This window comes from Nicotiana attenuata, unplaced genomic scaffold, assembly GCF_001879085.1.
Source record: "Nicotiana attenuata strain UT unplaced genomic scaffold, NIATTr2, whole genome shotgun sequence".
In the NCBI taxonomy this organism is placed as follows: Eukaryota; Viridiplantae; Streptophyta; class Magnoliopsida; order Solanales; family Solanaceae; genus Nicotiana; species Nicotiana attenuata.
In genome coordinates, this window is record NW_017673458.1 from 39961 (window position 1) to 62006 (window position 22046).

The following is a 22046-nucleotide window of genomic DNA, read 5'->3' on the forward strand; positions in this document are numbered from 1 at the left end:
GTAACAATCAAAACAAACATTACATTTAACGTAACAATACCATAAAATACAACTGATAACAACCATCCAAACAAGCTGTAACTTCTACCAACTGGTACATGGGGATTAGAGTCATTATATTATTGGATAGAGATAATACCACAGCATTAACTACGGTCTAAACACAATACTGTAGTATTTATTCTTAAATAATTGACTAGTTGTAAGTCTTCCCCTATGTATTCGCATTCGCATGTGACCATTTTTCGTAACATGAGCTTCCCTCATTTGCTTCCAAATCTCAGATCTCTAATCTTTTACATAATTGTACATACTATATATTTTATTTAGCAACTCTTTCCCTGTCCTTTTTACTATATAATATATATATATATATATATATATATATATTATACCATCCTAGAACCTTCACTTCACAGTTCATAGGCAGTGGCATTTTTGTATAGTCACTTAATAGGTGATACTGATACTGATACCAATAGATGTCAGCCCACAATAGCAGCCTGGCATTGACAGTAAGTTCCCAACATTTATTAGAATACATTGCAAATAGTCCTAACTTGCTTCTTTCCCATTCTTATCAATATATTACTAGTGAAGGAGAGCCTTGGCGTAACTGGTAAAGTTGTTGCCATGTGATCAGGAGGTCACGGGTTCGAGCTGTGGAAACAGCCTCTTGCAGAAATGCAGGATAAGGCTGCATACAATAGATCATTATGGCCCGGCCCTTCCTCGTACCCTGAGCCTTGACGTAACCGGTAAAGTTGTTGCCATGTGACCAGGAGGTTACGGGTTCGAGCCGTGAAAACAGCCTCTTGCAGAAATGCAGGGTAAGGCTGCGTACAATAGACCATTGTGGTCCAGCCCTTCCTCGGACCCTGCGCATAGCGGTAGCTTAGTGCACCGGATTGCTTTTTTTTTTTATCAATATATTACTGGTCAACTAGTAGTCCGTCTTTTTGTATTCACCTTTGCCATGCTTGCAACATGACTTGGCAGCACATAATAAAAGTGTAGTTCTATTATATATGTTCAATGCTTTTCATAGTTTCATCTTGTGTACTTGTAGCTGATAATATGTGCTGCTATTGCCAGAATATTGCAATATTCAATGCCTGTGTAGGATGTTACTAGTTGAGATCAATCCCATTCAAGAACAATGGGGTGTGCAGTTTCTGTCTACGCGGTTGGAAAAAAGAAGAAGAAGAACATCATTTCTGAAGTCAGCATTTTCGTCCCTTCAATGCGCGTTCCTGTTCAATGTGATATCCAGAGGACACTCAAGGGTGTGATTCCTAAGGATCTTGCTGATAGACTAACTTCTATAAGGAATCAGATTGTGTTGATCGCGCAAGATACAGGTATGCACTAATAATGGAAACTCTGCTTATACTTGAATATCGCTCGTTCACTATCTTTTGATTAATTTCATTGTATATGTTCGCTAGATGTTTCTGCTATCGACGAATTACAACAAGCTCTCGAGGAGTATTTGTCTCTTCTTGTTGGCCTCACAAGAAAAGGTATGCACCCTTTTCAGATTTGTGCACTTTATGGTTTGGCCGAGGGTCTATCAAAAACAGTCTCTCTACTTTCTAGGTAGGGGTAACGTCTGTGTACAGCCGCAAACGCTACCCTTCCCAGATCCCACCTGTGGGATTATACTGGTTTTTTGTTGTTGTTGATGTTGTATAGTTTGCTACTCATAAAATTTTGGTGCTAATCGATGATCATGTCATTTAACAGAATTCGGGCTTCAAGACTTGATTGGATTTAAGTGGAGAAACTTAGAAGATGGACAAGAGGTTCAATCTTTTTATCAATTCTTGAATTTCTGTATCTGTTGAGTGGTTATCACTTGTTGACAAACTTTATGATCTTTTATTAGCAGGAAATCTCTGTAGCAAACTCCTGGTTTGAGTTACTGTCTGTCCTCCACATGATGGCAATGTTAACATTAGTAGAGGCAAATATGAAGTTGATACCAAAAGACAGTGCTATGACTGAACGTGTTGTATCCGGAGGTATTGTAGTTACTAATGTTAATCTTAACCTTAAAATGTGATCAGCGATGATCAACAGCGTTTCCTTTTCAGATTGCATGAGGGATGCTGTTGATTTGCTGCTAAAAACAGCAGGTTATTTGGATTTCTGTGTTCAAGATGTTCTTGTCCACCTGCCACCTGATGTTAAGTATGTAACTATATGTTCAGCTTTTCTGTCTTATTTTTACAGATATATCTGTTATTTGTCATATTTATTAGGTTATCCTAACTTGACCAGGAACAGATTGCCTAAAGATCTGCATCAGAGTATTCTTGAAGCCACCTCAAACCAAGCACTAGCCCAGGTATATGTTACTCGACGATTTATTGGAATACAAGTTTTGTTTCCTTATACTGGACTCTTAGTTAACTCTGTTTTGGTAGAATTCCATTCAATTAACTTGGACAGATGCCAATAAACAAAAACTAAGCTGCTTCATCATAGGTTGTAGCATTGCAGATCAGTAGATAATAAATACAATGAAACTGACAGCTGAAAGTAATAAGCTATTGAAATTTATAGAAAATCCATTAACTGATTCCTGATACTGCTTGAGTGATATCTCAGGGAACTGAAATTCAATTAGGTTTGGCTCTTGAAAGTCAGAATGCAACTTTATCAGTGAAGAGGAGGCTGGCATGTGAAGCAGTAAGCTACTATGGACAGGTACTTTAAACTGTGTTTTCTCTTTATTAATGCTGGTTCATTTGCCATCCCCCCCCCCCCCCCCCTTCCAATTACTCGAAGTCAACTTGACAATTCCTGCTTGTTCATTATATCACCTCCTGATTCCTGAACACCACTACCACCACAAACAACAACCCAGTATAATCCCATGGTTGGGGTCTGGAGAGGGTAGTGTGTACGCAGAGGGTAAAGAGGTTGTTTCCGAAAGACTGATTCCTGAACACCAAGAGTGGCAAATTTGAAACACCAGGATTGAGGCTTATATATATAGTGGAAGTCAGAGGATTGAAGTTGTTCTCTCGATATTTTGTACTCTCTTTTTATATAGTGGGTTTTTCTATCTCTGCCGTGGACGTAGGTCAAATTGACCGAACCACGTTAAATATTTTATGTCACTTTTGGTATATTTCTCTTTTGTTGTCTGATGTATCGTTATTCAAAGTTTGCTTTACTATCTTCCGTAACAGTTTCGACTGTTCACCAGGGGCGGAGCCAGCAATCTAGCTACTGGTTCGGCGAACCCGGTAGTTTTTATTCAAACCCTATATTTGTCTTAAAAAATCCATTAATTAGTTATAAACCAATAATTTAGAACCCAGTAACTTAAAAAGCTTAGAAAACCGAATCCATAAACTTGAAATTCTAGTTCCGCCTCTATTGTTCACTCCATCAATTACACATCACCAATGTTAATCTTGGAGTTTTTCTTTCCTTTTTTCTCTTTCAGGCTCTTTGCTGCTTGTCTGGAAATAATAATTTCAATGGAACAGCGAAAAAGCATATATTGTTCATCAAATGGAAGTATCTTGAAGCAAAGGTATTTTTTTTTTGGTTCCAAAATTGTTACTTTTTTCATGTTCTTTCATTTTTTCTTGCTCATATATGTTAATGGCATAGTCAGGCTGCAGCTTACTACTACCATGGTATAATCGTCGACAAGGGCACAGAACCTTCGTCCCATGCTAGTGCACTGTGTTGTTTCCTCGCAGCAGAAGAACTACTTACAGAAAGCAAAAAGGCCGCCTTAAGTTTTTGCCTTGCAGAACCTGTGACAAGGTTTGTACCGTCAAACTTCTCTATAACACCGTCGTTTGTTTCAAATATTTGTGGTTGTTATAACGAAATGATATTATAGAGAACATATATTATAACATAGCATGGATGTTGGTTCCAAAAGAAACTTGACTTTTATAGTAAATGGTTATTATATAGCGATGATGTCTGTATCTCTCATCTTTTTACATTGCAAACTAAGAACATTCCTACTTTGTTATGAAGTTACAAACCATCATACTAACTTTCCTTGTTGTCTTACTTATGTTTGTCTATTTTGCAATAGAACTCCTCCACCATGGGGTGTTATGAAACATTTAAACAAAAAAGTTCCCGAAACAGCTACCAGAAAGTCTCAGATGTATGGTTACCTGTTGGATCAAGAAAAGTAAGGCTTGCATCTTACACATTGATGAAATTTTGTTCTTATGCCTGAAAATTTAAACACTTACATTTATATATGATGATTTTGTAAGCAGAGGTCAAGCATTGCCCGAACTTCCTGAATTTCAGTTGTCGCTCAAACCTGACGAATATATATTGCCAGAAACAGATTCAACATGGGATAGTGAAATACCTGGACAAAGCCTCAAAGAACATCTCAAAGATTGTGAAGATGGGGTGGAAACTGAATAACACAGTGGACATTTTGAAATATTTGTACATTTTAACTATACAAGTGTATTCGTCCAACATAGGAGTGTTTGTCTAAACTACTTTTTATCTCTCTTTTAACATTTTATTTTATTAATATAAAGAGATTCTTTAGGTTGCATCTGATTGCCACTGCTTCCCAGAAAGTAACAATGGGGAAAAGATTGACATTTATTCAAAAGATGTCCAATGAAGCAATCACAGCCACAACTACTAAATTCAACTCTGCTTTTTAATTAGTGGAGCTTCGTTTTAGGTCAATCCAAGCACTAAACAAGGATATCCAATAAATTAAGGTTCCAATTTTTGTTACTGTTGCAAATTGCTACTGTGCTTTTTTCTTTCTTTCTTTCTTTTTTGCACTAAACTGTGCTATTTTAGGCTGACGGAGCACCTTATATTGAGAGAACTTGCCAAGCTCTTTCTAATAAACTAAAGGGAAAATTTCACATAAGAACAACTGAGCTTCCTATTTTTCAATTTTATAACCCATATTTCAATTTACAACCAACTAGTCCAAAAATATAGGCTAAGATTCAACATTCAACTCCAATAGGTTCTCAAAATTACTATTTAATTTTTAAAAAAGATTGCTCAAGCTTTTAAGTTAATTTTCGAATCAGTAACTGTGACTCAAATATTAGTTCAACAAACCAAATCCATTTGGGTGGTGAAAATTAGATTTTTACAAGCTTAAATATGTGGGTTTAAATTTTGAATTTGATTTTGTGAGAAATTTGGAGTGGGTATTATTTAGACTTGTTAGAAATTGTATAAGGAGGTTGTATATAAAATTTGAAGTCATTTAATGGAGATTTGGACTGGTTTTGAACAAGAATTACAACTGAAAATCGTGGAAGAAGTTCGTCTACAGACGCTTGTATAAAGGTGTATAAAAGTGTATAATAGTGTATAGGTTGTGTTTATACACTCATATACACTATTATACAAGATTATACATAATTATACAAAAAACTGACGCCGTCTTCTTCCTTGCGTCTTTTTTGAAATTTAACTCAAATCTTGCTTAAATCTACTCAAAATCACTTCAAATTTAAACTTTGAACACCTTTTGATATTTTCAATGAATTGGAACAACACCCAATCCAAATAACTAACAAACTAAAAAAATTCTATTTTTGAAAGCAAAGCTTTGAATGACCTTCAATGGTGGACTTTTACGTACTCTTCGATTTTTTTACATTGCAACCAGATGATATAGAGAAAGAAGCAGTAATGGCGAACGTCAACTTGAATCATATGTAGAAGATGTGAGAAGAAAAGAGAGTGAAAGCAATGGTTGTGAGAACAAAGATTTAACTCCATAACTTTTAGAAGCAATGGTTGTAAGAACACAAATTTTAAATTTGCAAGAGTTAGTGTTTTCAAAATATGTACAATATGGGCTAGGTAGGGTAAAACTAAAAACATGGGCCATTTTTTGTTATGGTGAGAAGTCATGTGTATTTTCTTGTAATTCTTTCATAAACACTAAAGCTTACTAGAAATTACTTAACATATTACGTTATCTGCAGTTTAATTTAATATGTCATAGCAAGTAATATGTCGCATTAGTGTACAAAAGTTAAACTCATAAGCTAATTACCTCTAATTAGATCGTCATGCACTAACAAATAATAATATTCTACTATTAGGACTTAAAAGAACTTCCTTGTTACTTTGTTATCTATATATATATATAAAAGAGGGGGAAAATGCTGACATGGCACATCTCTATGGCCAAGAAGCCTATTTATCTTTTTCCTCCTTTTTTTTGGCTTTTTCCTTACATTTTTTCTATTTTTCACTTTCTTTTTCTCTCCCGGAAGTTTAGAGTCATCACATCACATTACATAAATAAATGTAGTATTAAAATGGTTTTCTTTACCTATTTTTTGATTCATGTCCTATCTTGAATAATTCAAAAGTAACCTCCTTAACCAAAAGTTGTAACTGCTAAACATAAAAAGACGTAACTGCCCATTTATAGTGCATTCATCATTTTAACTTTCAATGTTATCTCTAATTTTTAATTACTTTTTCGTCTATTTTTTGGCTTTCTTTACCTATATTAAATAATCCAAAAGTCACCTCCTTAAAAAAAAAAAAAAAAAAAAGATGGAACTCCTCAAAAAGAAAAATGTAACTGCCTATAGTAGTAATCACGTTAACTTTCACTGTTATCTCTAATGTTAATGTTAATTACTTTTCGTCTTCCTTGCGTTAACATCTTTCTAAATATATTTGGTCCTTATTGAACAATGCAAGTGTTGCTCCCAAACGCACACGCAATTATACGTGGTCGACAAGTAATATAATGATAAGTTGAGTGTCGAACCCACAGAGACTTGTATAAACTACTCACTAAATCACTAAACTTGCTATTCAATCTAGCTAAAAGCAAAATCCAATAATATGATTATACTATGCTACGATTCTAAGTACTAACTAAATTATCAAGTAACGAGTTGATTGTTGTGTAATCAGTACTGACAAGTATTCCAGGGTTGTGATCGATTCACCATTCGTATTGTGTTCTAATTAACTCTCTCTTTCATATAATTCACTCATGGTTGCTAATTAATCGATAGATGCTCTCATATCCTTCTCCCGAAGTACTACTCACCTATTCTCAATAGATTAACGCCTATATTCCTATGAAATCAATCTATTAAGAACGCATTAAGATCACGATATTTAATTAAGCACGGTGACTAGGTATATTCCTATCCTAACCACAAATCCGCTCCCCCTAAGGGTTAAGATCATGCTCTCTTCAATTCTTCTCTAATCTAAACATGGTTTCCCAAGCATAGCATAGATAGTAAATAGAACCTAACTGTTGGCCAGACAATTAAGCAATTAAACACAAAATTGAAGAAACAACCATATGGTGGTGAATTATAATCAAGGTTAAGCTAATATCAAACAACAATATTCATGGCTAAATCACAACCCCAGAACAATGGGTGTTTAGCCACTCATACTCAGTTCATCACAATCAGGTTTAATTTCATCACAATTAGCAAAAACAAAGAGAAGAAAAGAAGAATTTGATGGTTAATTCTCCTCCCTGCCTCTTGCCTCTCTATTTCCCCTTCTAGACTATGAAAACCTTGATAAATAATCCTTGGGCGAGCTTGACTTTATATAGGTTAAGTGGGGTTTCCTCCAGATTTTCAATTATACCCCTGGCAAACAATTTTCGGAATTCGGACTAGCGCGGTCGCGCATCTGGGCGCGCATGTGACCGCGCTAATAAGCCAACCTTCTGTTTTGGACGCGCTACAATATGCGCGGGCGCGCACCTGGGCGTGCATGCCCAGCACTTTACTTCCTTGATTTTTCTCCTCGTCTTCGTGCGTCCTTAGCTCCGAGGGGTCGTTTTTGCTCTAAAGTAGTTCCAATCACCTCTTTAAGGCATCACATAGGCTCCTCATCCTGCAATGTATACAATTCACAATTAGAGCCCAATTTTAATCAATTAACGATATTATGTGATGATAGGCTATAATTGCATATTTTAGTCGCTTATTACTCTCGAATTTACTGTACTTTAATTGAGTTTGCGCTTTAATCGCTAGTGTTTTGCACTAATTGTGTGTTTTATGCCTTGTAGGTGTGATTCCGAGCTATATAGATGTTATGGAATGAATTTAAGTGATTTGAAGCTTTGAAGTCTGAGTAAAAGCTCAAGGAATTAAGCCGGGATCGTGTTCGGAGGTCAAATTTGATAATTAAGTACGAACGAAGACTTGAGGAGGCATATTGCACACTGTCTAGTAAAATAGATATAACTTTTTGCTCAGAACTCCATTTGGGCTCCACAATATATGGTTGGAATGCTAACTCAAAGAGCTACAACTTTCATGTTTTATGTTTTTCCAAATTCCAAACGGAACAGGGTGAAAAATCTCAGTTTTGACGCGACCGCGGTAGAAGATGGTCGCGGACAACTGAAGAATCAGAGGGCATGTTTGGCCGCGGTTCCACCGCGACCGCGGCAAAACCGCGGCAGGAAGCGAAAATTTCAGGGACTAAAGTGCAAAACATGGGATTTTAAGTCCTAAACCCTATATTAAACAAAGGAGGCCGGCCAAGAACAAGAGGAGGGCATATTTTGGACACAAATTAGACCTAAGGAGGCGGAGAGACACTACTTTAGGGTTAGACAACACCCTTGGAGGCAAGAACACATTGGGAGCAAGGCGGAGAATTCTTCTACGAGTTTTTCCTTCCTCTTCCTATTTTTCATTGTTGGTTATGACTTTTAGTATTGTAGTTTTACATACTATTATGAATAGCTAATTTGTTATCTAGAGTTTTGATAGAACCTTTTGTAGGATAAATTCTTGTTATGTTTTATATAATTGAGCCATAGCTTTTCTCTATTTGTTCAACTCGTTTAATATTCTGGTTGATTGAAGAGCTCTCAATTGCTGTGCCTATTAGTATGCATAAACTCGGGGAGAGTAGTGCTATATTTAGGGTTAATTGTTTAAAACAAACACCCAATTTCCCCGAAAAGTTAATATTGAAGAGGGATCAATAAACTCGAGGGTTTAAAGGCGGGATTAGGGATAACGAAGCCTTGGGTGCGATCTGAAGTGAGCTGTATTAAAAGCCAGCTAGCGTAGCTCGGAGAGTGCGTCTAGTAAATTATCATAATTACTCGGGAGAGATTTACGGTAATATGAGTGCTCATGATCGGTAGAGAATACTTAGGCGAAATTATAGAAGACATAGCGGGAATGATTCCGACAATTGGGTAATCATAACTCTAGACCCCCTTAATCTTTTCTCTAACCCTCAATATCTTTAGTTGTTAATTTACTATTTTAATTTGTTAGTTAATTAGTTAAACATAAGAATCTTAATATCTATAAGTTAGGAATTGTTCGAGCTTGTCTTCTTGGTGATAGTGAACAGCTGTAGCTAAACCTTAATTCTCTGTGGGATTCGACTCCGGACTTGTAAACCGGATTATATTTGCAGCGACCGCATTGTCCTTTTTATAAGGCATAGTTGGGCGTGATCAAATTTTGGCGCCGTTGCCGGGGAACTAATGGTGTAGTTGTTGCTGTATATATTGCTAGGGTTCAAGTTTGAACTTTTATTTTGTTTTGTTTTTTCTTGGTATTTTTTTTTATAACTGTTGATTTGAGAAACATGACATCTTGGAATTATGAGAATTTATGTGTAGATAATTCTACTATTGATCTCCATACATATTGTAAAGGAAACCACCCGTGGAAAAATTTTCAAAATGTTCCTGAGAGCGAGTTATGTGCACCAACTCAATCTTATTTGTGGAATGTGTGTGATGTGTGTGGTGGTAAAAATGGTCACCTTCATGGTTGTGCTTATATTTCTTATTTTCCCCAACCCCTTACTATAATGGTTCCACCTTTTCTTGTGAAGTTAATAGGAACAAAGAACCTGGGAATGCGGACCTGAAGGAGATCAAGGATATGCTAAAGTGTCTTCTGGAACAAAACAATGAGAAACAATTGCACATAGAAAGGCAAGAGGCAACTATTCGCAAGTTGGAGGCTCAATTGAGTCAAGTGGTTGGAGCTTTTAATGCTCAACAATCTAATATTGATGATAGTAGCCAAGAAGAGCATGAATTTGAGGTATTAATTGGGGAGGTCAAAGCAGAACATCAACAACCTAGCCAACTAGAATTTGAAGATGTCAATGTTGAAGAAGTGAGACTAGAGTCAGCCAAGGACATTGAGGATACAAATTTTGTTGACTCTAGTATCATTGATGTTGAGGATGTTGAAAGTCCTGAAGTTCATGTGTGTGAGCGCATTGGTCCTCACTCCAAATATTTTTCTACATTGTGCTTGGATGACGATATGAAAATAGAGTCATCCGAGCCGATTGAGAAGTCAAGGAATGAAGAACAAGGTGCCTATATTCTGGAATTTTTCTTACCAGAAAGACAGGACTACATACCTCATCTAAAAGCCAAGAAGTGTAGCATAGTACAATGGTTGCTTGGACCAATTAGATTTGTTCCTCCACCCCTGGAGCATAGCCGAAAACTTGATGCCAAATTGGGGGTTCAATTCATAAGCTCGAGGTGGAGGCAAAAAGTGATTCGCGTCGTGCCGCGACGTTAAATCAAGCGTTTGTTGGGAGGCAACCCAGCTTTATTGCTTTCTTTTATTTATTTTTTATTTTTATTTTTTTAATTGTATTATTTTTGTAGTGTCAATTTTTTTATTTTCTAGCAGCATGGAAAGCAAAGGTATTGGAAGGATGCATCAGCAAACCAAATGATTGGAACTAAGTGTGAGGTACCCACACGAAGGACCAAGCTTGGGAGAAGTCTGAGTACCCCATGAACTGCTAGTGCTTCGGCCTTTGGCCTACCAGGGAGTTTCTTTTACCCTCTTGTATGTATGGGTGTGCATTGGGGACAATGCACAATTTTAAGTGTGGGGTGAGGAGATTGTCTGGGTGATTTTTCATGCTACTTTAGCTGTATTTTTTTTTAAAAAAAAGATTGGACTTTTCCTACGACGGATCTTCTAGACAGTTTTCTTGAGGGTAGTAAGTCTAAAGAAAATACCAAAAAGATTTTTTGTTTTGTTAGGTAGTGTAGCAATTACCCCTTGATTTTTCTTTAAACCGCGGTTCTTTTCTAAGGGTTTTATTTGAACCGGGTGTAGTTATTTTTTTTTTTGGGAATAGGAGCCATTGTGTTTTGTTTTGAAATGAATCAATATCTCTTGACTTTGTTATGCCTTGAGAATAGTGAAGACTTTGGCTGTGACGCTTAGACTCAATTTTTGACTCTTGTATAAGTACCTTAAATTGTATGATCTTAAATTTGCTTAACTGCTCTGACTAGGGTGTCTTGATGAATCCAATCCTGAGTGAGTTATGTGCCATGTGTGTGTAAGGTTTTGTGTTATTCTGTGCATTGCATTTGATGCCTAGAACTTGCCCCGTGTATTTGCAAAGCAAAATAGTAGTGTTGTTCAGTCTTGGAAGTGATATAGGCGTTTTCTTGTTGAGCCAGATATGTATATTTTACCCACCTAATTGTTATGTATCGTAGTTAACCTCGTTGAGCCTATAATCCTTTTTCTTTGGCAACCACATTACAAGCCTTACCCATTTGTTTGAATTAACCATCTATTTAAACCTTTTCACCTCTCATGAGCACTTGAATTATTTATGAACTTTGTAAAAGTTAAAGTGTGGGGTGGTTGGTTTGCCTTTTGGGTGGAACTAATTGAATAAGGAGAAAGGTGCACTGTTTTAAAAAAGGAAGAGCCACCTAAATTCAGCCTCTTATCAGCAACCATATTGATCACGCTCAACTAAGTCTCACAAAAGACTATGCGGGCGTTGCAAATATAATCTGAGTATTATTGCCCAGAGTCGAACCACAGGGAACTAACCTATCAATCACTACTGTCAGATTTACTAAATTCACACAATCTATTTTCCCAAACTTTTCGATTCACAATGGTTGATTTTCTAACAACTAAGATTGAAAGTAATTAACAGCTGAAAATTAACTAAACTTGATGTGTAAACGGTAGAAATAAAGTCTAAGGCAATGGTTTCCCCCCGTTGGTACTTTCCTTGGTTGTATATGTCCTATAACTATGATTTAGCTATCTCTAACAATCATGAACTCTCCATATATCATAATTCTTTCTCAAGTAATTATAATAATCTACTAGACGCACTTTCTCAAGCTACGCTAGCTACTTGCACAATACAGTTCACTTAGATTACACCTGGGGTTTCGTTATCTCTAATCCAACCCCTAAACCCTCCGTTATGACTCTCGTCTATACTCCGGGAGTGATGTTGTTCATACAATCACCTAAATATGCACTCTCTCTCAAGAAGATACATAATAAATAGGAACGGATAATTGAGGGCCCTTTCAACCATTCCACGATCAAAACATAGATGAACAATTAGAGATTACAATCAAATCTAATTATATTGATAAAACAACCAAGTTATTCCCAACGGGTTCCACCAAAACCTTAGATTAAGGTTTTTAGCTACTCATGACAATGGGTAAATCAAATACTAAAAAATTCATAATCATAAATTGCAAGAAAATAAAGAAGAATAGAAATAATGATGTTTTGGGTGATCTCTCACACTTGTTTTTTCTTGCCAAAGTACTCTCTATTCTTTAATAATGTTACATGCCTCCTTTGGGCGAGTTCTAGTGTTTAAATAGGGTTTTGGGCTAAGAATTCCGGAATTTGCACTTTAGTCCTTCAATTTCTCGTCGCCTGCCGCGGTCCTACCGCGCCCACGCTGGGACCGCGGCCAAATGGCCTCTCTGAATCTCCTCTGACAGCTCGCCGCGGTCCTACCGCGCCCACGCTGGGACCGCGGCAGTTCACCTCCATGCCTCGTTTGTGTATTTCAAATGGTTCACTCGGCGACTTTGATGCGATTGGCTTCTTTTTCTTCCATAAATGATACAAAATCACTCCATAGCCTTCTTCTAATGTATGTAACCTGAAAAACATGAAAAGCACTAATAAGAGCATTTTGCTATCACTTTTACAATAAAAACTCTACAAGAAAGTGGTTCTTTTGGGGCTTAATCATAATTCAATTCACCCATTATCACATATCACTTTTTTTTCACTCTCTCACCACTTTTATTTCTTTCCTCACTGCTACTATTTATTTCTTCTCCTATTATCCCCCACTCTTCCTTCTTAATTTTCTACTGTTTTTCTTTATTCTTTCCTACTTTCTTGATTGTAGATAAATTTTGTGTTTCTTGTATCTTTGAGACCTTTTTTGTTGAAAAGGTTGAAAATTGTAATGTTAATTGTTACTATTCATCTATGTTATTTTATTTCTTCTACTTTTAGTTGATCTAAGTTTGGAAACATTGTAATTTTGAATTTTACTACTCTTGCTTTAATTGCAAAAAATAGAATATCATTGTGCTTAGTGTATTATAAGTTCCTGATGTTTTCTTTCTCCTTTTTTTTATTTCACTGATTCTGGTTTTGTGTTTTTTGCAGGTTGATTAATGCTATGTGTAATTGCTCCATTTGGATTATTTTGTTTATAAGGATGATGTTATGTCATTTTTTAATTTGTATTTTCTGTAGCAATTGCAATTTGAAGGACATCTAAGTATATCATGCGGAATGGTAATTGATGCATCATCACATTTTGGCTGAAGTTTTGATTGATCAAAATAAAGTTTCCATCTACAAATTTAATTTTACGTGAAAAAGAAACGATAGTCAATTAATTTTTAATTTTTATAATTTATTTTTACTAATTTTGAATTTGGATTATTTTGTTTACAAGGGTGTTTTTAAGTCATTTTTTAATTTGCATTTTTTCCCGCAATTGCGATTTGCAAGACATCTAAGTATATCATGAGGAATGGTAATTAATGCATCATTACATTTTGGTTGAAGTTTTGATTGATCAAAATGAAGTTTCCATCTACAAATTTAATTTTACGTGGAAAAAACGACAGTCAATTAATTTTTTTTTTTTTTTTTGTAATTTATTTTTACCAATATTCTTTACACCTAAACTATATAAAAGGATTTAAAAACAAAATAAGTTTCTTAAACTATTTCCTCCTTTTTCTTTTTTCGTTTCCCTTCTCTTATTTCGTTTGTTTTTCAAATAGTTGGTGGAATTTCTGTCTTAGTAAAATAAATTTCGGAGTAAGCAGTAGAGGATAAACTTTTTGAAGAATTCCATGCTATGAATTCTGGTCAATTGTGTAGTGCCTTGTGGAGAGAAGTTTCTCTTTATTTTCGATTATAGCTGGTACATGAAGAATTTAAAGTACGTTATTATCATGCATTTTTTGACCTCTTATACCTTATTCATGGTCATAATTATTAGTGCAATTTTGTGAATATCTATTGCTTATATGCTTATATAACAAAAAAAGTTGTTGTGACTGTATTCCGACATTGCGCCAATATTTTTTGTTTATGAATCCTAATTCACAATTTTTTTTACTTACTGGGGTTTAAAATGAAAACAAAGGAGTTACTGGGCTAAAATTGATGGGAGCAAAATGTCTATATATGAAGAGCGTTAAAATGGAAAGCGACTTTTCAGATTTACGAAAAATTAGCCGGTGGAAAATGAAGAATAAATACTAAATGCACACCAAATATCATTTACTTAAATGCTTATAAAAATATAGAAAACGAAAGTGCTATTTGAAAAATGTAACCAAATATATGTATTATTATAGGAAAAAATATAATATAAGGATTCTAAAGTTTCCTGAAAATATTTAACCGAGGTCTAAAATTAGTAGAAAATATTTTACTTTGAAATTTATCTTCTCCATAGAACGAAAAGAAACTAAAATGAACTATTAATAGAAAAATAAAATTAAAATCTAACTTTTTGTACCAATAGAAAAATAGCTACATCTTTCTTAATTCTGTAAGTATTCAATCGTTTATATTTTTTATTATTTTCACTGCTATGTGTTTATTGTTTAATTTTTTATTATTTTCACTGCTATGTGTATTAAGACTTCTAGAGAGTGTCACCAAGTCTCTTCCAAACACATTTGGTAATATTTTAAAAGAATGAATGGTCATAAAAATGTACGACGAGTTTATTAAAAAAAAAAAAATAATGTAGACAACAGACTTTATGTCAGTGTTTACTTGCCTACATAATTGTTAGTATGACAGTAATAGACAATTGACATTATTTGTATTGATGAGGCTAATATTTCTCATAGTTTTCTTCGTCTACCTCGATCCAGTTAACAAAAAAATATCCTTAAATCCATTAAAAAAAATTACAAAATAATCGCACGAAGCGCGATAAGTTCTCTAGTAAACTACAAAAGCTAACAAAAAAGTAATAATATTCTACTGTAAACCTGTCAAACGGGCCGGGCTGGCTCTGACCATTTTTAGACTGGACCGGACCGGCCCGGTGATAAGGGGCGGGCAGGGCTAGGTTTGGACGTGAACCGGCCTGTGCCGGATAAGATTTCATTACCGGGTAACCGGATCAGTCCAACCTGGTAAGGTCTTGTCAATCTTGAATAACCGGACCGCCCCGGGCCGGACCGGTTTTACGGCTAGTTCAAAATTTTTTTTATTTTTTTTACTACTCTTGAGTCTTGACCTTTGGCAACGGGCCATTTTGACTGTTGCCCAATGGCTGATTTGCAAGAATAGCCCTTTTCGTGCATTTTTTTCAAAAATAACACTTTTACTATTTACTAATTTAGCCTTTTGAAAAACTATAAATAGACACCCTCTCTTTCATTTCTTCACTCATCTCTCAATTCTCAAATCTAAATTCTCAATTCAAGTAAAATCATGTCATGTGCTTCTAGAGTGTATTCACATGTTTGGAACACTTTGAGGTGGTAGAAGAAAATGAATAAGTTCGCGAAGAAGAGTGCAAGAACTGTAGTGGAGTCTTTAATGTTCGTCAAAGTGGGAGGGCACAACTGGTTTAAGAAGCCATATTAAAGGTTGTCTTGAATGTCTTCTAGGAATTCGTATTTAAGTTGATTTGAGACAATCTGTGTTATAAGGTTATATTTTTTTTCATATTCATTGTATTATCTTAAATTCGTAATGAATTTTTAAAATATAAGGCTTTTAAATCCTTTAGAGTTTTTAACTTTTTATTCAAAATTACAAACATTCTTTTTATACGTTTGTTTTTAGTATTTTACATTTTTACTTTATCTTAATATAAAGTACGATTGTTATTCAAAATACAAAAAAATTGAATAAAACCAGCCCGGTCCGGCCCCATCAAGCCCGGAACCGTTCCAGTTCAATTTAGTACCGGCTAAGCCCGGAACCAGTAAACCCAATAAATTGTAACCGGTATCAAAACCGGCTGGTTCCCTTTTCTCTTGCCCGCCCGGCCCTTAACACCCATGAATTCTACTATCTCAATTCTCAACTTGGTGGGCTGTTTGGAATTAATTAACATACAGCAAAGTTTATCCTAAAGCACTTCAATAATCAAACTAAAGTTACAATGAATTCGAATATGCACCAAACATGAAACAACATAGGATTCTCACAGTACATTACTATTTTGTCTTATAATTACCAGTGAAGCATTACGAGGAAGAATATTTGCATAATCCTTACAGATAAAGAAAAAAAAAAGAAGAAGAGCAAAACAGAAGTCAAAGGGTAATAATACTGAGAACATAGTTTTATAGATAGAACTAAACTACACTAGCTAATCTACTGAGACTATATCTAATAGAGTATTCTGTATATTACATTAACATTATCTTAAACTCAACAGCCTAAGCTACTAAAAAAACTTAAGAAAAGCAGAACAAGAGCAAAAGGGCCTCTTTTCTAGTTCCATAAAATGGTACTCCATTTTTTAGCCCTATAGTAATTCTGGTTTAATATTTTGCTCTCTGAACATGGTGAATAATAAATACAGACTCAAGATCTGGTGGGTTAAAGAACTCCCTAGCACCAATATAATTACATACTGATGCCGGCCGGCGTTTAACCGGAGCCGACGGACATGGAAGTTTTTCCGGTATCCTTGAATTTCTTTCCGTTGGAGTTGTTGAACACTCTTCTTCATCTTCACACTCTTCTCTATTGGGCTTTTTTGTGGCTATTGATTTCAGTTTTGGCCGAAAGGCTATTCCTGCAATTACCCACATTTTGCTTTCTTCTTTCCTTCTTTCCACTTGATGTTTCTTTGAAGATCCTATTTCTAACCCAAAAAAAATATAATCTTTGTTATGAACTTAAGAAAAAGATTGCTCTTTTGGAACTTGACTCCTCTTTTATCAAAGGAATAATAAGAATGATATAAAAGAGTTTTCTTTCTTGTTTTAAGAATCCAAAAGAAGACAAAAAGGGGCTAAATGTAAAGATTTTGAATGGAAGAAAAAGAAGAGATGGCGGCAAAATGGAGGGCAGAGTTTATAGAGAAAATAGAGAAACCTAATTTGCTTAAAATAATACTATAAATTAATTGTATATAAATCATAAGGCTATATAGAGGAGTTGATAAGAATAAGAATATTGTGAAAGATTTTTTGGGATGCCCGTAGTATTTCGGGCAATGGGCAGCTAAAACCCAGTCAAAAATTTAGATTTTGGCGCCAGAATTTGGTGTCTGCAAGGCAACGGCTCTCTTTCCCGCCTAAAACTTTTCATTTTTCCAATTTACCCCTCTTTCCTATTCATTATTTCTTGAACTTTTTTGCCTTCCCATTTCTTGGATTCCAGTAAGGCCAAAATACATAGGTTTTGGAATGAGCCTATAACCATATTGGATAATTTGAGTATATTCAATTTTATTTCCATATGAATAATTAAAAAAAATTAATTGAACCTATTTAATAATATATGTATAAAAATATTAGGCATGCAAACATTAGAATTTTGAGCCTTAGAAATGAGAAGTATCAATCGACTCTATATTTATCAACCAGTTTAAGTCGGCTATAGAGTACTTCTTTCAGTTTGTCGTTCGTTCGAACATAATTTTTGTTATATGCGAAGAAATATAAGTGAGTAAATTTTGTATAGGTGGCAAATGTATATATTTAAGTACGTTAATGATGGGTTTACAGTACCTTAGTTTTATATTTTGATGATACAACAAATTTACTGTCGAAGAACCAGATAAGAAACCTAATACACTTGGCACACAACTCAAACTCATGTGAGTTGCTATGACTTCAGAAGACAAAGAATCAAAACAGGGACCTGATCCTCTTGGGTCCCCCTGACAGCAGTACGAAGTCAAATGTCTACAGCTGAAAAGTGAACGGCCCGCGCTGTACATGCAAACAGTGCAACACAGTACAACAGTCACTTCTCATAGACCAACCAAGTGATTACATCATTCAAGTGATGTCACCTATGTTGTATTAACAATAAAAATTACAACAAAACATCACTTGAACACTTGAGAATTATTCAAACACTTCAAGCGTCTGACAATAAAGCACTCAACTCTCAAGTGCATCAAGAACAAAGTTGTGATGACTCAAACGGTCATCACTTGTTTTAAATTAAACTCTATGACTCCGAGGCCTTGAAAACCTCATTTAGAGTCACCTCGATTTGTGTGCGGAGTCCCAGGCTACCTCGATTTGTGTGCGGACGCCGGAATCGAATTTTTGAGGTCCCAAGCCCGAGAAATGAATTTTTAAAGGAAATTGTTTTCTGAAATTGTTTAAGGAAATTTGATTAGAACGTGTTGGTATCGGGCCCGTATTTTGGTATCGGCGCCCGGTACAGGTCTTATATATGATTTAAGATGTTTCTGTAAAATTTGGTGAAAAACGGACGTCGTTTGACGTGATTCGGACCTAAATTGGAAAATGTGATGCTTTAAGAAGTTTGAAAGAATTCATGGATTTTGAGGTTTAATTCGATGTTTATGATGTTATTTTGGCAATTTGATCACACGAATAAGTCCGTAGGATGTTTTTGAGGTTGTGTGTATATTTGGTTTGGAGCTCCGAGGGCTCGGGTGAGTTTTGGATAGGCCACGGGTGCATTTTGAACTTTGAAAAAAATAGCTGGTGTGTTCTGATCTGCAGGCTTCGCATTTGCGAAGCCAGTCTTGCAAATGCGAGAGTTAGCCTGGGCAGCCTTCTTCGCAAATGCGAAGTAGCCGTCTCAAATGCGATGCCCGCCTAAATCCTTTGTGATCGCAAATGCGACTATTGCTTCGCAAATGCGAAAGTTTGAGATTTCTGAAGGGTTCGCAAATGCGAACCCTGTTTCGCATTTGCGAACCCCTGTTCGTAATTCCTACATCTGAGACCTGCAATATGCTTAACCGATTTTAAACCCCATTTTTCATATTTTCTCAAACCCAAACACACTTAGGCAACTTCTCAAGAATCCTTTCTTCTCCAAATCAATTGTAAGTCGCTTTTAACCAACTTTCTTCAATTCTTATCATCTTTTAACATGATTTCAACTTGAAATCAAGGTTTTTCATGGGAAAAATTTGGTATTTTGGGTAGAACCTAGGTTTTTCGAAAATTGGGGATTTGGACCTCGATTTGAGGTCCGATTTTAAAACAAATTATATATTTGAGTTCGTGGGGGAATGGGTGATCGGGTTTTGGTTCGAACTTCGGGTTTTGACCACGTGGGCCCGGGAGCGATTTTTGACTTTTGGCAAAACTTTGAAAAATTTATTTTCATGCATTCAAATTGATTCAATTAGCGTTTATTGATGTAATTAAGTAATTTGTGACTAGATACGAGAGAATTGGCGGTGGAATCAAGGGGTATAGCTATAATTGAAACTTGAATTGTGTTTGTGGCATCGAGGTAAGTGTTTGGTCTAACCTTAGCTTGAGGGATTAGGAGTCAAGTCATATTTGCTATGTGATGAATGTTGAGTATGACGTATAGGCATGGTGACGAGTATCTATACGTCGGAGTCAAGCATGCCCGTGGGTCTTATATTGTGATTTTCATGACTTCGTTGTATTATCTATGCTTAGAGGTGATTTTTTTTATTTGTTGTGACAAGTTTGTGGAAGTAATTGTGAACTTTGAATATTAAGGAGCATTGGCTCAAGCTATATTACGAATTGTGAAAGTATATGAGTTGATTGAACCCTTTGGAGCATTGACTCAAGTGGTAAGTGAGTTGTGAAGTAAAAGTGAAAAAAAGAAAGAAGTTATTGTGTTGATACCCTTGCCGGGTTATTATTGATTTATCGGTTATCTCCCTTGCCGGGATGTGGATATTATTAATGATGTTCCCTTGCCGGGATTTTAGTGTTTAATTGTTGTTCCCTTGCCGGGAGTTCTATTATAATCTTGTTTATTCCCTTGCCCCATTGTTTGTGATTGTTGTTTGGGTAAGGAAGAGTGTTAAAGCACGAGGGGTGATGCCGTGCATGATTGTGAGGAAAGAGTGTAAAGCACGAAGGGTGATGCCGTGCCACACGATGTACCATTCCGTACCGATTCTATTGATTATATGGTGAGGAAAGAGAGTAAAAGCACGAAGGGTATTGCCGTGCACGTTTTATTATATAATTGCTTTGGTGAGGAGGAGAGTAAAAGCACGAAGGGTGATGCCGTGCACTTATTGATTTCTGATCCTTTATTGATGTCTGAGTTATGTTGTTTCCTTCGTTTCTTGATGACTTTTACTCGGAATTGTTATCTTCCCCACAGCATGCTCCCCCTCCCATATTGATTGGTTATCTTTGTATCCCTTTTCCGCTGTATATATTTGAACCACACATGTTTATGTGGTAGTTTGGTCTAGCCTCGTCACTACCTCGTCGAGGTTAGGCTAGGCACTTACCAGCACATGGGGTCGGTTGTGCTGATGCTACACTCTGCACTTATGTGCAGATACTGGAGCAGTGTTTGGTCAGTAGCAGTAGTTCGGGAGCCAGCCTTCAGTTCACCGAGACACCGAGGTAGCCTTGCAGGCGTCCGCGGGCCCGGCGTCTCCTCTATCCCTTGTTATGTTCTGTTATCACTTGTATTCGAGACAGACAGTATTACTTTCTTTCAAACGGTTGTATGTAGTAAATATTAGTAGTCCGTGAGTGTTGTGACACCAGTTCTTGGGTAGAGGCATATGTTGGCTTCCGTATTGTTTGGCTTATTTGGTCTAAGTCTTCCGCTTTAATCTCATATCCCGTTGTTATTTAAATGTTTATCGCTTGTTGTTATGAATTATAAAAAGGATTAAAATAAAAGAGTTAAGAATTTAAAATTTCGTGGCTTGCCTAGCTTCTACAAGTAGGCACCATCCCGACTCCCGAGGGTGAGAAATATGGGTCGTGACAAAAGTACAACACTACTACGGAGCCCAATTCCTACAGCAAGCCTCTTGTATGTCCTTAGTTGAGTTGTAACTTTGTAATTGTTCTTCATTGTAATTCATACTCTGCTTATCTAGAAGCTTTAATTAGGAACCCCTTGTAAATCATAAACCTTCAGTGTTTGTGTCGTGACTAGAGTTAGTCATGAGTTGAAGTCTTTGTAATAAGTGTATTGCAAAGTGGCTTGTAATAGGTGTATTACAAGTTAGCGGGGGATTAAGAGTTTAATTCCTAGATTGCACAGGTTGTAATTTAAAGTTTGCTCATAGTGAAGTTGAAATCCTACCAGTGTAGGTCGTAAATTTTTTATCCCTTTGAGCAGGGATTTTTCCACGTAAAAGTTCCCTGTTCCATTTACTTACTATTGCATTAGCGTTATCTGTGGAAACCTATGTAGGGCCTGGTCTCTATATAGTTTGGTGGACTCATATATTCTATCAATTGGTATCAGAGCGGGTTCTTTCTATCAGGTTAACACCTAGAAAGGATCTCATGGCTGCTCCACCAAATTTCGAAGAGGGTCAGTCTACTTACAGACCACTCAAGTTCAATGGCCAATACTATGGGTGGTGGAAGACAAGAATGCATGACTTTATCATGGCAGAAGATTCCGAGTTGTGGGATGTTATTTGTGATGGCCCTTATGTCTCAACAAAGAAAGTCGGAGACCCTACTGAGATAGTGCCTAAGACGAGGAAAGAATACAACGATGGAGATAGGAAAGCTGTGGAGAAAAACTTTCGTGCCAAGAAAATGTTGG

At 36.0% G+C, this 22046-nt stretch overlaps 1 protein-coding gene across 3 annotated transcripts; it reads left to right on the forward strand.

The window, feature by feature from the left end:
* The first annotated feature begins 416 nt into the window (after positions 1–416).
* LOC109216427 (BRO1 domain-containing protein BROX homolog) lies at positions 417–4561 on the forward strand. 3 transcript variants are annotated; one of them, XM_019380578.1, is made up of 12 exons: positions 417–515; positions 1096–1361; positions 1449–1523; positions 1747–1805; positions 1889–2024; positions 2097–2193; positions 2284–2350; positions 2614–2712; positions 3461–3550; positions 3635–3789; positions 4073–4174; positions 4266–4561. In XM_019380578.1, exons 2-12 carry the CDS (start codon positions 1160–1162, stop codon positions 4420–4422), a joined length of 1239 nt encoding a protein of 412 aa, XP_019236123.1. In that variant the 5' UTR covers positions 417–515; positions 1096–1159; the 3' UTR covers positions 4423–4561. The 3 variants fall into 3 exon arrangements, with proteins under 3 accessions (XP_019236123.1, XP_019236122.1, XP_019236124.1); XM_019380577.1 differs by lacking the exon at positions 417–515 and having other exon boundaries at positions 883–1361; XM_019380579.1 differs by lacking the exon at positions 417–515 and having other exon boundaries at positions 885–1361; positions 1892–2024.
* The last annotated feature ends 17485 nt before the right edge of the window (positions 4562–22046 follow it).